The 24,579-nt window shown below is 42.2% G+C and overlaps 1 protein-coding gene across 1 annotated transcript in view; it reads left to right on the forward strand.

Moving 5' to 3' along the window:
• Window positions 1-24,579, forward strand: part of zranb3 (zinc finger, RAN-binding domain containing 3) — a 127,134-nt gene that overhangs the window by 20,829 nt on the left and 81,726 nt on the right. Inside the window, 5 exon segments of the mRNA XM_082525067.1 lie at window positions 3,224-3,309; window positions 5,507-5,678; window positions 12,227-12,361; window positions 22,509-22,544; window positions 22,546-22,629. Of these exon segments, the coding sequence (XP_082381193.1) occupies window positions 3,224-3,309; window positions 5,507-5,678; window positions 12,227-12,361; window positions 22,509-22,544; window positions 22,546-22,629 (513 nt within the window).

Genomic DNA, 24,579 nt, shown 5'->3' on the forward strand with positions numbered 1-24,579 from the left:
GAGGACATTTGTTTCAAATTTTGATAGAACAGTGGCAGCATAATGTCCTCTTGAGTGCATATCAGGCCCTTGTAGAGAAAAATTAAGTATTTTGGTCTAGACGTCCCAAAATGTGATGTCCACATATGTGGACACCAGGTCCTAGGAGGTTAAAGACCCAGAAAAACATCTGTCTGTAAAATTGAAAAAAATCAATGATGAAGAGTATATTAAACATTCAGAGACACTATTTATACAGTTCAAATTTAAAAAATAAAAAGATAATCTGCTTTGCTGGGAGTGTGTGTGTTGGTCTCTGCCTATTGGTGCAGTTTAATTTCTGACATCACTATGTTCCAGCTGAGCCACACCCACCCACCTCAAACCAAACAGGAGACGGTCAGAAATTGAAACCTCTACCCAACTTTAAAAAAAACCCAAACTGCTCCATCTTCAACATAAATAATGTATTGCATCATATTAGTATTTTTTTTAGTTAATATTTTATTAGTAATTATCAGTTAAAGTCCCCAAATTTGTTACATTGACTTGTTATTGCTAAGACTTGCTTACTCCACATTGTATGTTTTTAAAACATAATAAATATGTGTTTTTATGTTTTAAAAGGAAAAGAAATGTTAGTATCACGGGGGACTATTTTCAGCTGTGGATTAATACACATTTGACTCAATTACAGTGTGTGTGTGTGTGTGTGTGTGTGTGTTTACACTAATGAAGGAACATGTTCGCTTACTGATGCTGATATTAGATTTTGAACAACAAAAGAGGTCGATCTCTGTGGTTCAAAGAGTGACATGTCAGCATTCTCACACACACACACACACACACACACACACACACACACACACACACACACACACACACACACACACACACACACGTACGTTAGTAGAATCAATTCATTGCTTATTTTTCATTTGATGTGTTGAAGAAATAATATAAAAGATTACCAACATTATTTCTAATAAATTCCTATCAAAGAGGCTTCATATATAAATATTTAGCAGTTCATATATAGAAGCTTCATTATCAGTGAGCTAATAATCAACCTCCTGACTAATATATGCTAAACTAATATATGCTAAACTAATATATGCTAAACTATTTATGCGGGACTCTGCTTGGCTCGCACTGTCATCTAACTGCCACGTTGCTTTGAGGGAAACTTAATTATTGCCTAGACCCGATCATGATAATTAACTGATGAAATTCAGGCGGATAATTAATTCCAAAACGAAGTAAAGTTAGTACTCGCAAGTAATCTCGAGAAGGTGTATCATCGAAAAAGTGCACGCGCATGTGTGTTATAGACTTCGGCGTGTGTGTGCGTGACACATGCTATCCTGTCTTTGCCATTGCCCGCCTGCAGTGGTGAGGTTAGTTTTTAGATATCATCTCTCCTTCCTTCTCCCTGCCACTAGAATCTGAAACTGAATATAACATTTTATCATCCACAGCATAAACCTGATAAGCCCTGTCCCTGCCTCTGTGCCAGTCTCCTCACTGCCATCATTACTCACTGTGGCTCTGACATCGAGTTAGCACACAGCTCAGGGCATGCTGCACCGTTCATGATGTGCCCTCATTCCTCCCACCTATTATATCAGTGGCGTGAGGGGGGATGCAAAGCTCCCGGTGAACAAGTGCTGAATTTAGAATAAGGCTTGTCAGTGTAGCTGCTGACGATTAACTGTCATTACTTGAGAAATTGCTGCATATACTGGAAAACTGACAGGGATGGTGTGCATTCAAACAGCAGCCTTGATGTTTGCACACACACTTACACATACACATCACGTGAATATTCTGTGAGCTTTGTTGCAACCTGTGATATAAACACGCTCTTTACCTGCAGTCACATACGTCCACTGAAGACAGACAGCAGCAGCTTGTCTTTTGTCTTGCGACATCAAGCAAAGCAAAGATCTTTTGAAAATCTTTATGCCAGGAGCTGTTTAATTGGAGTAAGTCGACTGTGTCCACATCCTTAAAATTTCAAATCCGTTTCATTTTCTTCACCTTGTTAGACTGCACAGCGGTTTGACCTGGTTAATTGGTGCTGACACAAATAACCACACAGTTGCACAACGCAGCGCTGGTAAACTAGGCGAAGGACAGCAGGACCTTGGGTAAGCTACAGAGAAGATGTACTTCATGACAGTAGACTAATCATGAGCTCTGGTAAGGTCTCTGTTTAAAGCTAAAAAAAGCTCATGCTACTTTGTGCAAAAGCGAAAAGGTGGGAACTAAAACAGCCAGCAGTTTCAAGGATACATACATGCTAAATCAGGGGACTTTGTTTGCTTTACTTTTCTTTATAAGAGTTAAAAGTTAGACCCGGCAGCTGGTCACCTTGCTTAACTACTAATGTCAGTTAAATAGTACTACAGTCGAGCTTGTTAACACTAGCTAGCATTATTCTTCATAAGCTACTGGTCATTTTCATAGACTATGTAAAAGAAGTGGATGCAGGATCTGTGTCTAAAAAGTAAAGGCAGTGCAGATGTGTCCTACATTTGCATTCTTTGTAATGGCCAGCAGGAGGCAGTTCTACTGGCTCCTAAACAGTCTGAGGTTTTAGAAGTCTATGGGAAAGCTATGTTACTTTTCCCTTTGTTTATAATCTCCGTTAGCATTTTCCTAAGTAGTGTATAATCTCAATCACTAGTTTCAAGTCTTCTTTAAAACATCAGTGTTCATTTTCGTAAATTATAGTCCCATGTAGGAGAAAATAGAGCATAAAGCAAGTCGCTAGGATGCAGTGCCCTTGGATTCTCAGCTACATCCACTCCTTCTCTTTTGACATCTGGTTTAAAAAAAACAAAAAACAACACATCAGAAGCCAAATGCTCAACTCAAGACTTCAAAAACCAATATCACAACAGTTACATCTACTTTTATAGATTCCATAGTCACATCAGTGTAGCTGTACTAAAACCCCCATTTTTATGCTTCATTTCTTTAAATAAAAAGATAAAGATTGTTAGAAAGAAACTGTATGATAAGATAAACTATGCAAGCAATGAGAAGATCATTGGCGTTATAAAGAGATTCGTTCAGAAATCAGACAGTGAGATATCACACACTCTCTTCAGTTTGCTTCAGTTCTCTATCTCTTTCCCCCATACAGACATAAACACTCTCACAGATATTTCTATGAATTAATCCATGGTTTTATTAAAAATTGTAGTTAAGGCTCCTTACCTGTCTGTGTATTTTACAGCTATTCATGCAAATTGACGCCCTTTATCCCAAGAGGTTCGGAACCTGGACTGACTATGCCAAAAAATACTGCAATGCCCATTACAGGTGACATTTTTCTAAATTTCTGCATATTTTATTGTTGTTCCTATTAACATGAACCGCAATGCTAGTTTACATTTTATATAACTGTATTTGTGTGTTATGTCAGCATTTTTGTTATTCAAATGCACTTTGTTTATATCGTCCAGAGTATTACCCAAGAACATGATATTAATAGTACCTAGAGCTAGGAGAGTGTTAGCTTAGCCAAGCATAAAGACAGGAAGCTAGAGTAAATAGATAGCTCCTAGCTTTCTCTTCACAGCATACACTCCACAACAATTTTAATATTGAAATTGGGAAGCATTATTGTCGTATTGATTTGCCTGTTTTAACCTAGTATTACTCCGCATGGTATCACGCACATTTCTATGCCTCGACAGCTAGGGATAGAAGCGTTAGCGACGCTGAAAGCTATATTTATGTTCAATTTAAGTAGAACTGCCACATCTTCCATACCACACAGTGAAAATGAGACACACAGGTGTTGGGTTAGCATATCTCTAACCTTTTGTAGAATTGAGGTTGTGTGGTGTATCTGAAAACATATGTACAACAGAAAAATTAAAACTTATTCAGGTACAGGGTTTTGGGTCTTGATCTCTCTGCAGCTCCTTAAAAGGATATTTCAAATTTGACGTTTACTCAGACAGGATGAGCTGATCAGGTTTTGGAGATGGGTGGTCATAAAAGTCTCTGTGACCTTTTTAACCATTTTTGTGACCTGCCAGGAAATTTCACACGCATAGCATAGTGAAGTAGTGCTATTTAAACCACGTGCACAGTGAATTTGTGATATTCAGGGCTACCATTTCTTTGGCCATTATTCAACACTATTATTCAGGAACAGAAGGGACGATTGTGAGCACGTTTTATGTTGGGTCAGAAACCAGAAACTGAATTTGTGGCACTAATCTTTAAAAAATCTTTAATTAAATTCCTTAAATCAAAGTCTTTGCTTTATTTAGTTTGGACAGGCGTAGAAATGAAGTGCAACCTGATTGATGGTGGAGGCATACAACTCATTTACGGTGGTAACTGTACATTGATGAAAATTGATTGACACAAATCAGATGTTATTGAATCCGCACCTTTTGAACCTATCTTACTGTGCCTGCATTTAAGTCCACTATCACCAGATTGAAGTGTACTCATTCACTGTTTATCTGCAGTTCTGTGGAATTAGCACAGTTTCAGTCCTTCTCACCTACCATTTAATTGTGTCTGCTGGGATAAGCCGGCCTATACCTGAGCCTGGATTGGTGGTGCTGCTGAGTTGATGGTTTGTTGTCAAAGCCAGACTGCAACTGAAGCCAAGCGCTAAATGCCAACTGGCTGCCAGTTTACAGTGATGATTGGTTACATGTGTGAACAAACACATCAAATGCATTGTTTTGGATGTCCATCAAAGTCAGCAGCTCGGTCAGGGAATGGCTTGGCGCCATTAAATATAATGCTTTGTGTCTAAGAGCGCTTGGTGTGGCTGGGGAATGCCTTTCTAAGTCACACGTATGCACTCTCTCACGCACACTCAGAGGAGTGCAAGGCGGTGCCATCTGAGTGCAATCTTCCCTTCTTGTTTCTTACATAAAGTTGAGGTTGCTGTGGGAAACGGCAGCAGCAGAGGTGAAAGGAAAAACAGCACTGCAGCTGGAGAGATGCTGGTTCAAATCTGCACACAAGGGGGAAACATTATTTTAGAAAGAATGAGTTAGTTTCCCATCCTACACCAATTACAGCTTTAAACAGAGAAGTGTGAAACAGCCAATTTTGGCAGTGCCTTGTTAAGTTTGTCCACACTTCCAGCCAATATGGCAGATAACCAGCCTTTGTGTGGGGGGCCAGTTCTATTCTAAAAGTCCATTTGGCTGATGAATTGTGAAAGTTGCCCGTGAGTTTTGGAATAAACCTGCTGCTGTGGCCATTAGGCAAAATAGTTTCCTGCTTTGCAAAGTGCCCTTAAGCAAAAAGGCAAAAAAGAAGATTCCCCAACTGCTCCAACAGAGCTGCTTAACAGTAAACGATGGAAGGCTGTTCTAGTGCTGGGCAGCTCCCAGGTGGGAATGTTTAAATGTTTAACTATTCCTTCAAGGCACTGCTGCAAGTAAATAAGTGTGGTTTCTTGGGAAGTGCATCTCAGTTAGAGGTGTGTGTATAAAAAAGTTAGCAGGCACAACTTCATCACTTATTTATTCTCTCACAGGTATTTTGGGCCTCGCAGGCAGTGGGACTGTCGCGGGGCGTCCAACTTGGAGGAGCTGCACCAGCGGCTGAGTCAGATCATGATCCGTCGTCTCAAAGCTGATGTGCTCAGTCAGCTGCCCCCCAAAATCCGCCAACGTATCCCCTTTGACCTGCCCAAGGAAGCTGCAAAGGTAGACGTGGGTGACGCACGTCACATGTGAAGACAAGTAATATGTATTTGTGTAGTTTCTGTAGTATATTTGGACTACAGATGAATCATGAACTGGTTGTTTGGTCAGCTGATAATAATCTGTGCATTCTATTTTGTAAGATAAAAGAAAAAAGAGTGCCTGTTAAGTTGGACAGTTTCCAGATTTTTTTAAAAGTGGAGTTATTATTTATTTTAAATGTTCTGATTTAATTGATCTATTGTGACAACTTCTCAAAATTCTCAACACCTCTGAGTCATTGGAACGCTCAGTGCAAGTCTTGACATCTCCCGTCTGACTCGTGGACCTCGTTGCTTTTGAAGGACGTTTTTTTTAGAATATAAATTTATGTCAAACATTATGTCTTTGTTTCTGTAACCACGCAGCAACACGTCGCTGGCAGCTCCATTCACGTTATCTAATTCTTTCAGCTACTGACAAAGCTAAATCAGTCCTGTTTTCAGAGCTCTGCGGTGTCAAGGTCTGCTTGTATCCTTTTGTATAAAACTCGCCCACAATCGGCAGAGCAGAAGCGAGTTTGGCGAATCCAACTCGAAGAGGGTCATGTGAGAAAACCTCTGAAAAAAGTGTGAGAGATTTCTGCTGAATAAAAACAAATATTTTCACATGTGTTTATTATAGCAAACGGAATATTTGCAAGTTTATGGTTTTACAAAACCAGCATGTAGATGAGGTCACTTTGTGCATTTTCCTGATATTTTATAGACAAACAATGAACCGATTAACTAATAATTAAGCACAGTTCCTCAGTTAATCAGTCTCCTTTGGCCTCACTGTGAGGAGCTGTGCTGCTGCACTTGGTTCAGTCACCTGGTTATTTCTTTCTCAGAGAAAAATGCCTGTTACTCCTTTAAGATTAAATAACTCTGTTAGTCTAAGCTTAGCAATGAGGTCTCTGTGTACTTGCTATTTTTCCTCCATCATATAGAAGATACCAGGGTATTTGTAGAGTAAATGTCATGTTTTGTGTGTAGGTGTTTGGATCTCTTTTAGCTTCCCCAAAGTTGTAGTTGCGGTTTCTGCCTCCCACGCTGCACTGGATCCATGTGAATGTACACGTGAATGCCAATATGGCTTTGGCCCGGCTTGTGCGCAAATTAGTGTGTCTCCTCTGCTCTATGCATAGGTCACTGAGGTCAAGGATTACCAGTAGTTAGTTTCCAACTGGAAGCACCCACAGCAGCACACACTCAGAAACATCCACTGAGAGGCTTTTGTTACATTTTCTATCATTCAGTTTGTTTTCAGAAAAGCTGGAAGGCTGTATAAAATGAAAGCATAATCACCTGATTTGAAATCCATCTAAAATCTGTATTTATTTGGAAATAACACAAAAACAACATATCAGATGTTGAAGCTTCTTCGTCTTCTTCTCTTGCCTTCTCCCTTTAGGGCTTGCCAAAGCAGATCGTCTGCCTCCATATCATCCTATCCCTGCTATTGTCCTCTGTTAACCAAACCCTCTGCATACGCCCCTTCACTGCATCCACTCTGAGGTCTTCCTCCTGCCTGGTCCAAAATGCTCATACTGAGCTGTCCCTCTGATGCACTCCAAAACCTAACATCTTCAACTCTGCCACTTCCAGCTCAGCCATTGCATTACATCACTACCAACTTCACACTTCCATTTTAGATACTCAACAAAACCTAAACCCGAGTAAATGACATCATCGTGATGTTTATCAACTTCCTCTGTTAGGCCAGGCTTTCTGCTTCAGCGTGCGTGTATGTCGGTTATTCATGCAGTGAGCACCACCTACTCCCGTCAGAGTCAGAAACTTTATATTAAGATGCACAAGAGCTGCAGAACGTTTTTGTTTTGTCAATTAATGTTCATTGTGGGCGACCGTGGCTCAGGGAAGCGTATCTGTAACCGGAAGGTCGCCGGTTCGATCCCTGGGCTCTCTGTCCTGGTCGTTGTGTCCTTGGGCAAGACACTTGACCCTACCGCCTACTGGTGTTGGCCAGAGGGGCCGATGGCGCGATATGGCAGCCTCGCTTCTGTCAGTCTGCCCCAGGGCAGCTGTGGCTACAACTGTAGCTTGCCTCCACCAGTGTATGAATGTGAGAGTGAATGAATAATGGAATTGTAAAGCGCTTTGAGGGCCTCGAAAAGCGCTGTATAAATCCAATCCATTATTATTATTATTATCGTGCATCATCAGTAAAATAAATATGTTACATTATTGCTCGATGTGCTCTCTGTGCTGCTGTTTATTTCTAACATCACATCAGCACATTAGAAACTTTCTAAAGCGAGACACATTTCAACATTAAATATTACTCAGTGTTTCAAGTGTGACTCTGCCCCATAACCTAACGAACGAGACTTGTTGCCAGATCAAAGTGAGATGAAGTGTTTGATTGGAAATTTTTGGCAATAAATAGCCTCAAGATCATAACGATCCGTTTTCTAATCTGACCTCTATTAGCTGCAGTTTGAGCAGCGTAGGGGAGACTTAGCAGGATGAGGATCAAACATTAAAAACATTTCTGCATGACCAACTGGATCCATACAAATTCCAGTGAAAATGTGACACACAGTTTACACTGCTTCAACTTTACGGCTGGGATTCATTTGGTTTTATCAGTACGATATGGCTCATTAGGTTCCTTGTATAAAATGTATTCCTGCAGCAGATAATATATATAGCACTTAGAGCTTACTGTAAATAAAAAAAAGTCTGTGAAAGTGTGTTGTTTCCAGATGATTTAAGTCAAAGCTCTGAACATAACCTGCTACAGGCAGTTCTGTGTTCAGAATAAGTTTTGAGAAATTACTGAGAACTTGATTTGCAGCTTAACATAGCGTGCTAACCCATCAATCGTGTTCTATAGTACAGTATACGCCTTTGGTTAAAGAAGAGAGAAGCCATGTGATCCTCCTTGATGATGTCAGATACACTTTCATATGACCATCACTATTAAACACTAAATGATATATACTGAGCAGGGATAAGATTATGACCACTGACAGGTGAAATGAATAACTGATAATCTCTTCATCATGGCACCTGTTCGTGGGTGGGACATATTAGGGAGTGTTAGAAGCAGGAAAGATGGGCAACCGTAAGGATTTGGGCCAGTTTGACATGGAGCCAGACTGTGATGGGTAGATGGCTAGTTCTCAAAAACTGCAGCTTTTGTGGGGTGTTGCCAGTCTGCAGTGGTCAGTATCTATCAAAAGTGAAGGAACGGTGATGAACCAGTGGCAGCGTCATGGGGCCTAGGCTCATTGATGCATGTGGGGTGAGGACCAAAGGCTGGCCTGTGTGGTTGGATCCATCAGAAAACTGTAACGCTGGTTCTGATAGAAAAGTGTGAGAATACACAGAGCATCACAGTTTGTTGCATGTGTGGCTGCATAACCCCTTAACCCTTTGTTAAAACCAAAACCCCCAACGATGTTCATATGAGCATCAGAACTACACCATGGACCAATGGAAGGTCTGATGAATCACACTATCTTTTACATCACTTGGGTGTTCAGGTGCTTCGCTTGCCTGGTGAACACTCGGAAGCAGAATGCACGATGGGAATAAGCTACCCAAAGAAACCTTGGGTCCTGCCATTCACATGGATGTTACTTTGACACGTAGCACCCACCTAAGCATTGTTTCAGACCACGTACACTCTTTCGTGGAAACAGTGCTCCTTGGTGGCTGAGGCCTCTTTCAGCAGGATAATGGGCCCTGTCACAGAGCAAAAGTGGTTCATGAATGGTTATAGGAACCCAACAACGAGTTTGAGGGGTGTACTTCACCTCCAAATTCTCTGATCTCAATCCAATCAAGAATCTGTGGGATTTGCTGGACAAACAAGTCCGATCCTTGAAGGTCCGACCTTGCAACTTACCGGACTTAAACGATCTGTTTGCTAACATTTTGGTGCAGATTCCACAGCTCCCCTTCAGGGGTCTATTGAAGTCCAAGCATCGATGGGGCCAGGCCAACACACTATTAAATGCTTCATAATGTAATGCCTGGTTGTGTGTGTGTGTATATATATATATATATATATATATATGTATATACACAATTGGCTAATATATATTGGCTATTCAGACCTGTACCACCTTCAAGGTGGAAACATTTGACACATCTTGAGATGAAAAACAGCTGAAACCGTGTATTAAACACTAACAAGAAAACATATTTTCTTCTTCAAAAAGAAATCTAATTTTTTTAACATTTGATATAAAATATCTGCATTATTTTTATTTATATATAAGCTTCAAATGTTTTGGAAGTCATTGCATTCTGTTTTTATGGGCACATATTGCAGATACAGCATCCCAACTTTTTTGGAAACAGTCTCGTATTAGCAGGAGTGGAAAATGCTGCAGGAGCTTTTTCTGTGCTAATTACTCACTGAGCCATCGCAGGAATGACACAACAATGAGTTTCTTAAAAAGTGATGATCTAGGATTTTTACCCCTATTCTCCCTAAATGTTAGGGGACAGTAATTGGGGACTAAATATGGTTGGTGGGTGTTTTTTGTTATTTTACATAGAGCCACCAATTAAGCCACATGTTGTAAAGATTCGTGTCATGTGTTGGAGTTGCTCTCTCTCATCTGCATTGGGCTGAAACAAGATGCGTAATATCCTCAGAGAAAACGACCTCGGAGATCATTTTTCTTTGGTGGGAAAACAAAAGAGCACGGGTTGTTCTGCTTTGCAGTTTTTGCCTTTATTTTTGTTCGTGAGACAAATCTGCAAGTTTTTTTTGGTTTTTTTTTTAACACATTTCTGCTAAGAAGAATAGACAGGCGTTTCATCCTCACAGCTAAATGGACTGGTTTCAGAGATGAGAAAAGGAAGTGTGAAACGGCCAGTCACCCGAATCCACATCCATTTTGCCTCCCACAGGCAGGAAAATGTGAACAATATAAAACATAAAAGACCGAGTGGACGTTATTTTCCCTCTAAACAAACTGTCTTTTTGAAGCCTCATTTTGCTAACTGACAATATATTCTGTACTGTATCTGTATACCAGGAGCACTCACCAGTTCATTCCTCCTATCTCATTTTACTCCCTAATGATGGCTTTTATCTTCCACAGCCAGACACTTTTTATGCCCCACCTGCCCTTTACATTTTCAGCCTTGGCCTTTAGTCAGTGTTAGTCTGGTGAATATCATCGAGGGTGGAGTGCTTAGCCACTCAGGGTTTTTTTTTTTTCCTCTAGCACATTATAAAGAAATGCCTGAATGTACAGTTTTAATTAGGAAAAAAGCACGGCTCCAACTGTGTTTATGCAGGTGCTTCTGAGTGAAACATCTGAGGGCGAAAAACATGAAGGAAGCGCAGCTTTGTGCTCCAGCAATACGATACTATTTATTCATTCAGCCGTCCTTGACTTTGACGAGGTTTCGAAGCCACTGAAATGCAAATTTTTTCACTAAATGGTGCAAAGCTTTCATGTAAGGAGTCCAGAAAACACAGTGCGGGAAATGCAGTCGTGAAACTTGCTTCCCGACGAAGCCTGTGCGTGCATTAATAGGGTTTCTCTCCAGTTCTCACACCTCTTCCTCCCCCCTTCCCCTCTTTGACCCACCTCACCATTATGTGTATGTATGTGCTTAATCAGGCGCAGCCCACCTCCACCTTCCACCGCTCTGCCATATGGTTCACAGTTTTGCATCATTTGATATGCAGCGCTTTAAGAAAGTGTTTGTTGCTGCTGAATTTTTTTACACATTCACTGCTGTCAGACATTGCAGCTTGAATTAAGACAGCGAGGTGATGAACAAGAGGCCCAAAATAAGCTCCAATCACAAAGCAATTCAGAGTTAGCAGTTTGGAGGTTGAAAAAGCCAAGGAACTTGACAACTATTTCCAAGCCGAATTTATTGCAGAAGGATTGACTCAAACTTTCCCCGTGCTACTTTTCATGCCCGATTTCTATATAATTATCTTGTCTTGTACTAGAAAGTCTTAAAAAAGAAAAACATGCTGTTCCTGAGTGGTGTTTTTATGATAAACAAGGCTAACCTACATGTCGGCAACAAATGCAGAGCTTCTCTGTGTGTCTTGTTTATGAGTGGGGAGGCAGCATATGCTGCTCTTCGCTGGCAGCCTTTCCCACTGCGATCCTCTCCCACTCTCCTCTCCCGCCTTAAATACTTCTCGCCAATCACCTTGAGAGTACGCGAGGCGTCTTTGATTTATTGTACCGGCCGGGCTGCTTCTCCATCTTCGACCCCGACTTGTCACAAGGCAGCTATAATTGGGAGATGCTCGTGACCCACCTAACACAGCAGCCCAGTCGGAGGGGGTGGCATCCTTGGGAATTCTCCATCTCTCTCGCTCTCTATCGCTGGCATTTTTTTCTTTTCTCCCTCTTTCTTTCTTTTTCTTCCAGGAAAAGTAGGACACCCAGCAGCACTATTAATTGTTTTGCCCTTTATATCTCAAAAACAGTAGAGAGAACAAGAGCGAGAAAAGGGTGGGTGAAGAAGTAAAGGACGCAGCCTCAATGTCTTTGCCCTCTTCTTGCTTTGCAGGAGGCCTCGGCTAGCTTCGCCGAGTGGGAGAGGCTGATGAAGAGCCTGGGGTCGGGGGCTGCTACGACGGACACCCCCTTCACTGAAGTCATGGGCCTGGTCACGCAGATGTACAAGCAAACAGCCATCGCCAAGGTAAAGGAAGACCAGCTGCTGTTATATCTTACATACAGGAATACCTTTGAAAGATGAAGCAGGGGATTTTTCTATTGTGTGGGGTATTCAAAGCCCCATAGGGCCGCATTGTTGTCCAAATGATCAATGAGCAACACTGTTGCTCTGGTGGCATGTTACTTCATTACCATGAACACACATACTGTAGTTTATCAATCCCACACACACCATCCATTCTCACAAATGCACCACAGTCCGAAAATAGTCCCCATCAGAGACGCTATAACCTGTTGTTTGACTAATGGATTTTAAATATTACCTCTCCAGCTGTTTTTCTTAATTAGTTAGCATTTTTTATCCATAAAACTGTTGCACCAATCGTGGCCTTGCATACACACAGAATAAGTTATGAGTGAGATCATCCAACTGGATGACGGATATCCAGCAGTTCTTCTGCATATGTGTTGTTCTGTGGTGTTACTATGAAGAAAAGAGCTTTCTGAATATTAGCATTATAGGTATTGGCTCAGAGCAGGCCGAAAACTAATTTTCCCGCAGTGTAATATTATTCAAGCTTTTTTCAAAAGTCCTAAAAAGTTAAATTTTAATTAAAAAATAAAGTTTTTGAAAAGTATTTCATTTTTTTAGGTGTTTTAAGACTAGTAGTTAAAATCAAAGCCAATGAGATTTCATTATGCAAATCATTTTTTAAAACTTTTGCTGTTTTTAATGTTATTTGTTTGAAGTCCTTCTACACATTTATTTACAGACTAGGGATCACAAGCCTAACAGAGCAGGGGTAGACAACTGCAGGCCTCGAGTGGCAGTGTCCTGCAGGTTTTAGATGTCACCCTGGGACAACACACCTGAATCAGATGATTAGTTCATTACCAGGCCTCTGGAGAACTTCAAGACACGTTGAGGAGGTCATTTAGCCACTGAAATCAGCTGTGTTGGATCAAGGACACATCTAAAGGCTGCAGGACCTTAAGGCCTGGAGTTCCCCACCCCTGATCTAGGACATTGGTTTGTCGTCACTACCAGTAAGAAGAGTAATGCAGGCTGTACCAAGAAAACAGTGAATGTCAGATATTATATCAGCTTGTTTACGATTTATGACTGAGCCTACACCATAAGCCAATCCAACAGTTTTAGAGTCTATATTTTTTGTTGAACCAAAAGTCAATAATTAAAAGAAGAGCATCAAATACGATATTGTAATGATTATTGCACTGCTATGTGCCGACTTTTCAGGCTAGCAGATGTCAATAACTTTGTCTCTAATCTGTTTCTTATCTGGCATGATGTGTTAGCTTACTTTGCTTCTATTTAAGTTTTTTGTCCTCACCTTATCCATTAAACCATCACAGCACATGCCTGCCCCACCCTGAGCCTGGTTCTCCTGGAGGTTTCTTCCTGTTAAAAGTCTGTGAAGGTTCTCAGTCATCCAGGTCATCGTAGTCAAAGGAGATTGCAAAGAAAAGTGTCTGGACTTCTTTAAGTTGCTTGAAGACGTTTCGCCTCTCTTCCGAGAAGCTTCTTCAGTTCTAAGGTCAAAGGTGAAACTGCTGGGAAGACAACGTTGGAGAAACGTGAACATTTTATTTGTACTGCATAACCTGCAGGTTCTGACAGAAATCTGCAACTATCCTTTGAAGCACCGCTCCTCTAAAACAGCAATAAGGATCATTATTAGGTTATCTACATTATTATGTAAATAACAAAATAACTTAAAGCAAAAATTAGGAAACGTGAAGTCCGAAGTCTTTATATTAAGGGCCATCAGTCAAACAATATAGTTTGTTCTGGGTCTAAACAGAGCGCGTTGTGTATGACGTCTTCTTTTGCGCAAGTCTACACGCGCTCTAGTGTGAAGCTTTGAGCGTTCACACTAGAGCGCGTTTGCCGTCGCATTTTATTTGTAGTGTGAACGAGCAGACAAAAAAATCGGATTTGATCAAAAAATCGGAATTGAGCATTAAGACCTGCAGTGTGAACGTAGCCCAAGGCATGTTGAGGAGGTCATTTAGCCATTTAAATAAGCTATGTTGGATCAAGGACACATCTAAAACCTGCAGGACACCGGCTCTTGGGGCCTGGGTTTGGACACCCCTGTGATAGGGGTTCATGTTATTGCTTCTTCTGTATTATTGTAGGGTTTTTACTGACTGTTGTTTGGTGCAGGATGAATTGAAATTGTTGATACAACAGATCTGCTACACTCAGGCCTGAGTGTAGCTTGTGAAATCAAAGTCTGTAGTTAATTCATGATTTAACAAAGGGAGGATTGCTTTTTTTCCACCTAATAAATGCATTTATTCTGGCCATCTTTGTCTAATATTACAATTTGTTTCATAATCTAAAACATTCACGTATGAAAAATGTGGAAAAACCTAAGACCACTAAGCATTCATACATTTATTTAACACTGTGGTTCGAGTTTCAGAACATAGAAGGGAAGCACACTGAATGTGATTTGAGAAAAACAGGAAAATCTGTTTTAATCAGTATCAAGAAAATGTGGTTAAATTGATCGATCTCTGTTCTTGTCTGAAAGAGCTGAAAGAGCTGACAGTTTAGGAAAGTTTAAAGACCGCTTTGACATTTAGGAAAGAAGAACATTAATACTACTAACATGTCTGTCTACATTCTGTATGATGTGAGACCTGGAAATAGCATCTATTGGGAGTTCATCACTGAGGTTTCATTTTTCATTTGAACAGTAATGAACAGAGATCAACAGAACACTAGAATAATTTAAAGTATTTGAAATTACTATCATTTTAAATATTTTACATTGTTACTGATTTCTACTGCTAGAAAAACTAGCCTCAGCTGATGCTGAATTCTTTGAATAATCACGATACCAGTTTATAGGAAGTAGAACAAGGCACTTATTCCTATTGGCTGTCCCAAGCCCAGGTACATGGGAAGGTTTGTGTCAGAAATAATCTTGAAGGAAGAGTATGTGAAGAACAGGATTATGAGTTTGAAGTTGTTACATTACGTGCCCCACAGGTTGGATGTCAGAAGAGAAATTGGAATTGTGGAGTAGGTCGGATGAAGTGGTAGAGAGTGGTCGCAGGTGGAGAGAGTGGTGATCGTAGCTGGGCTCTCAGTGGACATGGAGGTGAAGGGAACAGAGTTGAGATGTTTGGTAGATTTGGTGTTAAGGAGAGAAATGCAGAAAGCCAGATGTCGTGGATTTTGTGAGAGGGTCGAAGGTAATGTATACAAGAGTGGAGGAAGGTGCACACAGGTGGACTACATCTTATGCAGAAGGTGCGGATTTAAAGAGATAGGAGAAGCTGCAAGGTTGTGGCAGGTGGGAATATAGATGGGCATCATTAGATAATAGTCTGTAAGAAAGTATTCATAACCGCAAATCCCTATTTATATCTATCTATACTCTACTTCATAACCAGGTGGGATTTCATCTGTGATTTGGCTCTGAGCCCCTTCTTGTTTGCAGTGGTGGTGGACAGGGTGACAGTCGCTGTTTCTTGTCCTGCCTCCCTCTCACCCCAACAGGTTGTGGCAGGTGGCTGGCCCTCCCTGAGCCTGGTTCTACCAGAGATACTTCCTGTTTAGAAGGGAGTTTTTCCTTCCAGTTTTGCCAACTACTTGCTCATCTGATTGTTGGGGTTTCTCTGTATTATTGCTGTAACTTTATCTTATAATATAAAGCGCCTTGAGGTGACTTGATGCTATATAAATCATTCATTTAATTAATTTAAACTGAATGAGATTGAATTGAAATCAATAACTGTTTCGATTGTTTTCCCTAGTGTAGAGTTGTCTACCTTCCCCTTATCTTTAAGGTGACTTTCCTCTGCCACACCTCATAAAATAAGTTACTGTATGTGCAGCTGGTGGGTGGGGCTTCTGTCCTGACAATGGCCATGGTGGTGTATCTGTTCTCATTGACATCATACAGATAGATGTAAGAGTAGGAAAAAACTGCAAAACGGTATTTCTTGAACACAAGCTTGCTTCATAATTTGATACTTAGTATTTACCATTGTAACAATATGTGGCTATAACTGAAAATAGGAAAATACATTGTTGTTCACATTAACCTTCAAATATCTCACAAGCAACAAACCCAGAGCCATACATTATATCACCCAAATAGCTAAAATTAGCTCGATGATGTTGTTTTTTTATTAATTTTCCTATTTCAGGAAATGGTGAATTGATGGCACAGCATCATTCTCAGAGCGCTTGGCCAACCACTCAGTGAGATCTCATGGGAAAATCATTGCCATGGTAACAGAACCTAATGGTTGCCAGTGAAAGCACTAGACAAAGTAGTTATAACTGAGGTATTATTCTGTTGCGTCCAGCCTGGCATGATTATCCCTTATATCAAAGTTACACACCGCACTAGTAGCATCTCTGTGATGTTGTTGCTATGGAAACTCGTGTCGGCTCTCTGAAGTGACTTCTTCTTTTTAATGAGAGCAATATGGGAAGGTGGCATTTAGTCTAAGGAAGGCCGGCGGGGGAGGGGGGTCTAGAGCAACTAGTGTCGCAGAATGTAACATTCCTGTTCGTCAGTGGAAGCATTTTTACACTAATATACCTTTCAACCTCTCTGTTCTGCTTCAGCCTCTTACCAAGAGAACAGGCAGTTACCTAGTCTCTTATATTTGTAGCTGAGCAAATAGTTCCACCAGATATAGTATCCCTCTCCAATCATCTGCCATGTTCGAGGGCTGGCATTCCTCCAGATTTAGCCCAGCGCCCTCAGCCATGAGGAGTGTGGCCCCGAGGTTAACGAAGAGCGGAGATAACCACTGACGCAATCATCGACACGCTACCCGCTCAGCCTGCCTCCAAGCTTGGATCTCTTTTTGCGCTTGGTGTTGTTTGCTGATCTGATTTCTGCTCAGTTTAGCCTAACACTGGACCTCCTTCATTACAAAGCCCCACCCACACCGACCTGCTCTCCACCTCAAAGCTCGATACTGCCGGCCGAGTCTCATTTCCTCTGCTACTGGTTCACACTTTCTCTACTTCCGAGAAAGAGAGGGAAAAAAAGAAAACTTGCTTTGATTCTTTTTTTGGATCATGAGAGGGGTGGAACGGTACTCAATAGGATCCACACATCTATGTCACTCTGACAAGCATCACGGCCCCTGCCTGCCAGTCCGCCTGGCGACGAAGCTGCCAAACGCCTTTGGGTATTTTTGTTGCTTTACCCGCGCAAGCATCTGCTCCCAATTACCCAGAGAGGACAGCTCTGATGCTGGACTTTAAAGCAAGCTAACGGGCCGCTTCAGACAGCGAGAAGTTTGTGCACTAATTAAACTCAGCGGAAGGAAGACGGCGAAGCCGAGCCGTCAGTAATGAGGACCCCCCAGATCAGAACAGGGTCGGGCAGAGGCCTGGCGCAGAGATTCATTATCAGGCGCATCGGCTAATTATCAGCAAGGCGAAGCAGAGGTTCTCCCACCAGAGCATCAGGTGTGCTGATGGCTGCAGAGGTTGTCAGCTTGCAGGAGGTGCGGAGATTATAGGGTGGACTTCACACCACAGAGAAAGGGCCTGTCTCCAAAAACCGTCTAGTAAGGGCTCTGTTTGACTCAACTCAAACCTCAGAATTCTCACTAGTTGGTGCTATTCTTGGCTGCTTTATGGCCCGGGCTCTGAAATGAGCCGAGTGCGGATGCTCAATGACACGCTCGTACAGCTCTTGCAGAAGGTAGCGGGAGCAGGCCACAGCCATCACAGTGTGATCGCTGGGCACCAGCGCACGGTGAAATGATAGATACAGATCCTGCAGGCTACAGTTACCTCACTGTGCCGCTTCCTTTTTAGGTTGTTAGACTCACACCGTCAATCAAGGTCAGAGGCTTTAGCAGAAAACAAACAAAAGTGCATTAAACTTGGACTGTGATGTTTTTAGGGGGGTTTAAGCATTGTTACCATTTGACTTCATAAATCAGAAGCCCGACATGAAGGAGGGAAAAAAATGTGGTTATGCAAAAAGTAAAATGAGCAGAAACTTTTATATCCTGCATTAATTCCAGGCTTCAGCTGTCACTTTTGACAGGTAATAATTCTTAGGAGTGTTTGCAAGTCCTGAATGTGTTCACATATAAAATCTCCTAAAATATCAGCCCAGTCAAATACCTGATGATAGTTACATCATCATGGATAATACAATGCAGTAATAATAATAAAGAAAAATCAAAAAAATTCAAATTTTTTTTATTTGTCACGTACACAGTCATACACAGTACGATATGTAGTGAAATGCTTGGACAACTGCTCGTGACCTAAAGAAAAACAAAAAAGGAAAAGGCTATGATAAGATAGGAAATAAATATGAAAAATTAAAAAGGTAAATTTAACTAGGAAGGAATAAAATATAAATTAAGGTTAAAAATGAAATAACTGTACAACACAAATTAGAATGAAGGTAAATTTAACTGGAAGAATAAGATAAATATATAAATTAAAGTTGAAAATAAAATAACTGTACAACAAAATACACAATATAGAACTATATAAGAATGTATGAAGAAATCTAAATATAAGTAAATATATACACAATAACAGCAGCTGTACAAGTATTAAACCGGAAATGAAGAATATAGTGACCAGTGTTGTGCAAAACCAAAGTCCAGAAAGTCCAGTGTGTGTGGAAGAACTGTATGTGTGGGTCAGTACTGTGTGGTGGTGTGATTGAGAGACCGTATCGCCTGCGGGAAGAAGCTCCTCCTCAGTCTCTCTGTGTTGGTCTTCAGGGAGCGGAATCGCTTTCCTGACCTCAGCAGAGAGAACAGTCTGTTGTTGGGATGGCTGAGGTCCTTCACGATCTTCCTGGCCTTGGTCCAGCACCGCCTGCTGTAGGATTGAGTGCAGGTCAGGGAGCTCGGAGCGGATGGTGCGCTCAGCTGACCGCACAACCCTCTAGAGCTCGTCTGTCCTGCATGGTGCTGTTCCCGAACCAGGTTAAGATGTTTCCCGCCAGGATGCTCTCTATGGTGCACGAGTAAAAGTTCCTGAGCACCTTGGAGGGCAGTTGGAAGTCTCTCAAGCGTCTGAGGTGGTAGAGACGCTGTCGGGCCTTTTTCACCACGGTGTTGATGTGACAGGACCATGACAGGTCCTGCGTGATGTGAACTCCGAGGTATTTGAAGCTGTCCACTCTCTCCACTGGGCACTCGTTGATGACGGGGGTCTGGTAGTTCCTCTCCTGCTTAGTGCTGAAGTCCACTATCAGCTCCTTTGTCTTACTGATGTTTAGAAGGAGGTTGTTCCTCTGGCACCAGTTCTCCAGATTCCTAATCTCCTTCAGGTAGGCCGTCTCGTTGTTATCAGAGATCAGGCCCACCACGACGGTGTCGTCAGCAAACTTGATGATGGTGGTGGAGCTGGTAGTGGCCACACAGTCATATGTGTACAAAGAGTACAGCAGGGGGCTCAGAACACACCCCTGGGGGCTCCAGTGCTGAGAGTGGTGGAGGCTGAGACATGTCCGCCCATCCTTACTGCCTGTGGTCTGCCAGTTAGGAAGTTGGAGATCCACTGACACATAGATGAGCTGAGTCCCAGATGCTCCAGCTTGGTGGTGAGTGTGGAGGGAATTATGGTGTTTAAATGCAGAGCTGTAGTCTATGAGGAGCATTTTAACATAATTCCCCCTTCTAGTGTCCAAGTGAGTGAGTGATGTGTGGAGGAGATGAGAGATGGCATCGTCTGTGGAACGATTGGGACGGTAAGCGAACTGTAGTGGGTCCAGTGTGTCTGGTAGTGAAGAAATGATGAGTCTCTTGACCAGGCGTTCAAAGCACTTCATCACTACTGAGGTGAGGGCTACAGGGCGATAGTCATTGAGAGAAGCAGGGTGGGGTTTCTTCGGGACAGGAACAATGATGGACCTGCTCTCGAAGCATGTGGGGATTCACCGACTAAGATAATGAGATGTTGAATATCTCAGTGAACACAGGAGCTAGCTGGTATGCGCAGTCTCTGAGGATACGACCTGGGATGCCGTCTGGTCCTGCTGCTTTCCTGGTGTTCACTCTCTTGAAGGCTCTCCTTACTTCATGCTCGGAGATGACGAGCACGCTTCCGGTGCTGGCAGTATCTTCCTGTCTGCAGCCGTTAGCGCCGCTAACACTAGCATTGTTGGAGACCTTAGCTGCAGCCTCGAAGCGAGCATAGAAAGTGTTCAAGCTCGTCTGCCAGAGTCACGGCCGCGTTCGTCATACCGGTTGTTGGTGCTTTATAGTCCGTTATTGTCCTTAGTCCCCGCCACAGGCTCCTAGAGTCACTCTGTCTGGAGTTGTGACTCTAGTTTCCTCCCGTAGCGCTGCTTCGCCTCTTTCACCCCCTCCGCACGTTATATGACGCGGCTTTGTACGGGTCCATAAAGTGCTATGGCCTCAATAAAGCTAGACGATAAAAGTTCAAACTATCAGTTCTAAACCCGTTAGTAGGGGCTGCCACAAACGATTATTTTGATAGTCGACTAGTCACCGATTATTTTGCGATTAGTCCACTAATCAGATGATGCACCCATTGGACATAAAACGTATTGCACCAGCATGCGTCTGCTCTTATATAACTATCATTAGCTTACAGCTTTAAGTGTTTAAGGTGCTAACTAAAAATAAAGACAAGATGATAGTTTGTTAAATTTTAATGACATTTGAAGATTGTTTCGGTGAAGTTTAATAAACTCCTTGCTATCTAAAATATAACAGGACACCGGAGTATATTCTCGAGCATCTCACACTTCTGATAATCAGCTGTCTGCTTGACGTTTATTAGCTGTGTAAAAAGTATAACTTTAATCTCAGCCAAACTCATTTACTAAGGAACAAATAAAACACTGAAAAAAGCCAAACAATAACATTTTTTAGTTATCTAAGTGACTTATATTACATGTTTAATCTGAGTAACGAAAGACCGCGGGGGGTTTGAAACTGATTTGCTGGGAGTTCAGTGTTCTCATCGGCTCTAGTGACCATTGAACACCGGCTAGCTATCGAGCTAGTGGGTAACAGACGTCTCCGAAAACGTCAGAGCACTTTTGAAAATATGTGATGTCTTGATAAACTGAGCAGATATTTGAGGTTTACACAGCTACATTCTTGTCTGAAGATATGTTAAAAGTTTATTTTGTGACCCAGAAAGAATAATAAGAGTAATATTAAAACTAACTAGCTGCCGCCATTGTTGGAAACTGGAATTGGCTGGGCCACGCTATGAATTCTGGGATAGGTTGGGCCACGAAGGATACACCCGACCCATCCTTCAAATCTCGGGAAATGAAGGGCGCTTTTGTCGGCCGCATTTGTCGGAGTCTTCTAATTTGGACAGGCTTCGTCGTGTCGCTGTAACGTAATTGGCCTACAAATGTGGGCACAGGAGGATGCGGTTCCTGAATTTGGACACAGCTACAATACCGGACACTGCTTCTTCTTCTTCGGGGTTTAACGGCAGCTGGCATCCTTGTACATGCAGTGCTGCCATCTTCTGTTTCAGTCCATTATTACACTCTTAAATCCTACTACTTATTCCTGCGTCTTTTGGGATCTTGCAAAGCTTCAAACGACGCATCGACTATTAAATCAGTCGTCGACAATTTTGATAGTCGACGTAATCGCGACTAGTCGACTAATCATGGCAGCCCTAACTGTTAATATTGCTGCTTCTTCATCTGACTTTGTGTAAATGACACCATTAATATCTGCACATAGTGTATGATATATATACCAGTGATAGGCCAATATCAGCTGGTGAGATCAGTTTTGGCAATATGTGACATAAAAGGTCTTTATTTTATTATTTTTTTGTAAATCCTGTTCATGTATGAAAAGGTGAGTTTTGCTTGTTTGTTATTGTCACCGAAATTAAAAAACAGAAATTCCAAAAACACACCAAGCATAAGCCAAGTTGTGAGTTATTGATTTGACTCTTGGTATCTCCGAGCTGACAAATGCGCCCCAGTCGCTCTGTGTGCACTTTCCTTTTAAAGTCTGGATCCCTGGCATTCAATAGAGAATCGATCACACGGAAAGGATGCCGCGGTGATTAATTGACTTCTTCACTGATCTCGCCGCTTCCTCTGTGTGTGGTCGACTGGTGAAGTGATGGATTCAGTAGCTCTCTTTCATCTGTGTCTATTTGTGTGTGTGTGTGTGGCCAGGCGGGAGCTGTGAAGGACTACATTAAGATGATGCTGGGAGGCAGAGCAGCTGAAGTTCCTGGTGTTCGCCCACCACCTCACCATGCTGCAGGCCTGCACCGAGGCCGTCATCGAGGCCAAGGGTAACCTCGGCACTCTGCGGGCAACTGGAGCTTCTAGATGTGTTAAAGCGGCAGTAAGCAACGGCTGTGGTGGTGCCTGTAGGATGTGTAGCAACACTGGCGAGGTGTGTGAATTATTTGAAATTCTCGAAGCTGCTAGCTCAGGTTCAAGTATAATTAATTTTGTAGTATGCTGCTGCTTCTCCTGGAAATCTCCATACAGAACAGTCTGTTCCATATCTCACACGCTAGCTCCAACTCAGTGACCCACTCAGGCCTCCACTCAAACTCCCCAGCTGTACTTTAATATTCCCCAGGAAGCAGTATGCACCTCACATACTATTGGGTATATACTCAGGCGCAGTCAGGAGTATATTAGCATGTAGTTTCTGAACAGCCCGTGCAGCATGCCCATATTAACATCCTACAATGTAACATATATATATATTAGGGGTGCAACGATATTCGTATCGATATTGAACTGTTCGATACAGTGCTTTCGGTTCGGTACGCATATGTATCAAACAATACAAAACTTTCTATTTATTTTATCAACTTTCCTTCTGATGATGCTGTCTGTGTTGAGCACTCAGTGGATCTGCGCTCGACAGGGCAGCCTAGGCGGAGTAGTCGAACGCAGATTCACTGAGCGCAGGGCAAGCTAGCGAGACAGAAGTTAAGCTCTCCTTGCAACATGGCAAATTGAACCTCCCCCACCCTCATTCAGATCTGGCGTTTGGAATTATTTTGGTTTTCATGTGACGTATGACCCTGAAGGTAAGCGCGTCATGGACTAAAGTAAAACAGTATGTTGGATGTGCCATGCAATGCTCAATTACATGGGTGTGAACTAGTGTGTTAGTGCAGTCTAGTTCGTTAACGTGTTGGCCGTCCAGCCCCACGCACGGGGCGATCCGCGGTAGCTCGTTAACGGAGATTTGCCGCGTTGTGGCGTTAACGTCATTTCAACGAGTATTAACGCTGACAGCACTAGTGGGAACACAACGAATATGACTGCACATTTACTCCGACAGCATCCTAGTGCAAAGACAAGTGGAAGCAGACAAAAACAACAAGCATACATGCTACAAACTTTACCCGAGTCATTTAGACAGCCGTTCACACATGATTCTCCTTATGGGGACCTGATATGTTTAATATGCTGCTGAGAATAAAGCCCAGAAGAAGCGTATAGTATAGTCTTTATTTTGGAAAGAGCCATTCCTCCTAATAAACTCTCTTTCCAAAGATGAGTGATTTCTCGATCAGATTTATTATTTTATTACTTTGTTGTTTCAGCAACATTAAATTTAAAAACTGGACGTTTGAGTTAAAATATATATTTTATAATTTTGATAAATGACAAATTAAAAAGGCATGAACATTTATTTTTTGTATCGAAAAATATCGAACCGTGACACCGAAGAACCGAACCGTGAATTTTGTGTATCGTTGCACCCTTAATAAATATATATATATATATATATATATATATATATATATAAAAAACACCCAGCACACCCCTGCGGGCGGTTTATCCTTCAAGCTCGGGTCCTCTACCAGAGGCCTGGAGCTTGAGGGTCCTGCGCAGTATCTTAGCTGTTCCCAGGACTGCGCTCTTCTGGGACAGAGATCTCCGATGTTGTTCCCGGATCTGCTGGAGCCACTCGCCTAGCTTGGGAAGTCACCGCACCTAGTGCTCCGATTACCACGGGGACCACCGTGACCTTCACCCTCCACATCCTCTCGAGCTCTTCTCTGAGCCCTTGGTATTTCTCCAGCTTCTCGTGTTCCTTCTTCCTGATATTGCTGTCATTCGGAACCGCTACATCGATCACTACGGCCGTCTTCTTCTGTTTGTCTACCACCACTATGTCCGGTTGGTTAGCCACCACCATTTTGTCCGTCTGTATCTGGAAGTCCCACAGGATCTTAGCCTTGGTCATTTCTCCACCACCCTTGGGGGCATC

This window comes from Aulonocara stuartgranti (assembly GCF_965226115.1).
Source record: "Aulonocara stuartgranti genome assembly, chromosome: 23".
NCBI classification, from domain to species: Eukaryota; Metazoa; Chordata; class Actinopteri; order Cichliformes; family Cichlidae; genus Aulonocara; species Aulonocara stuartgranti.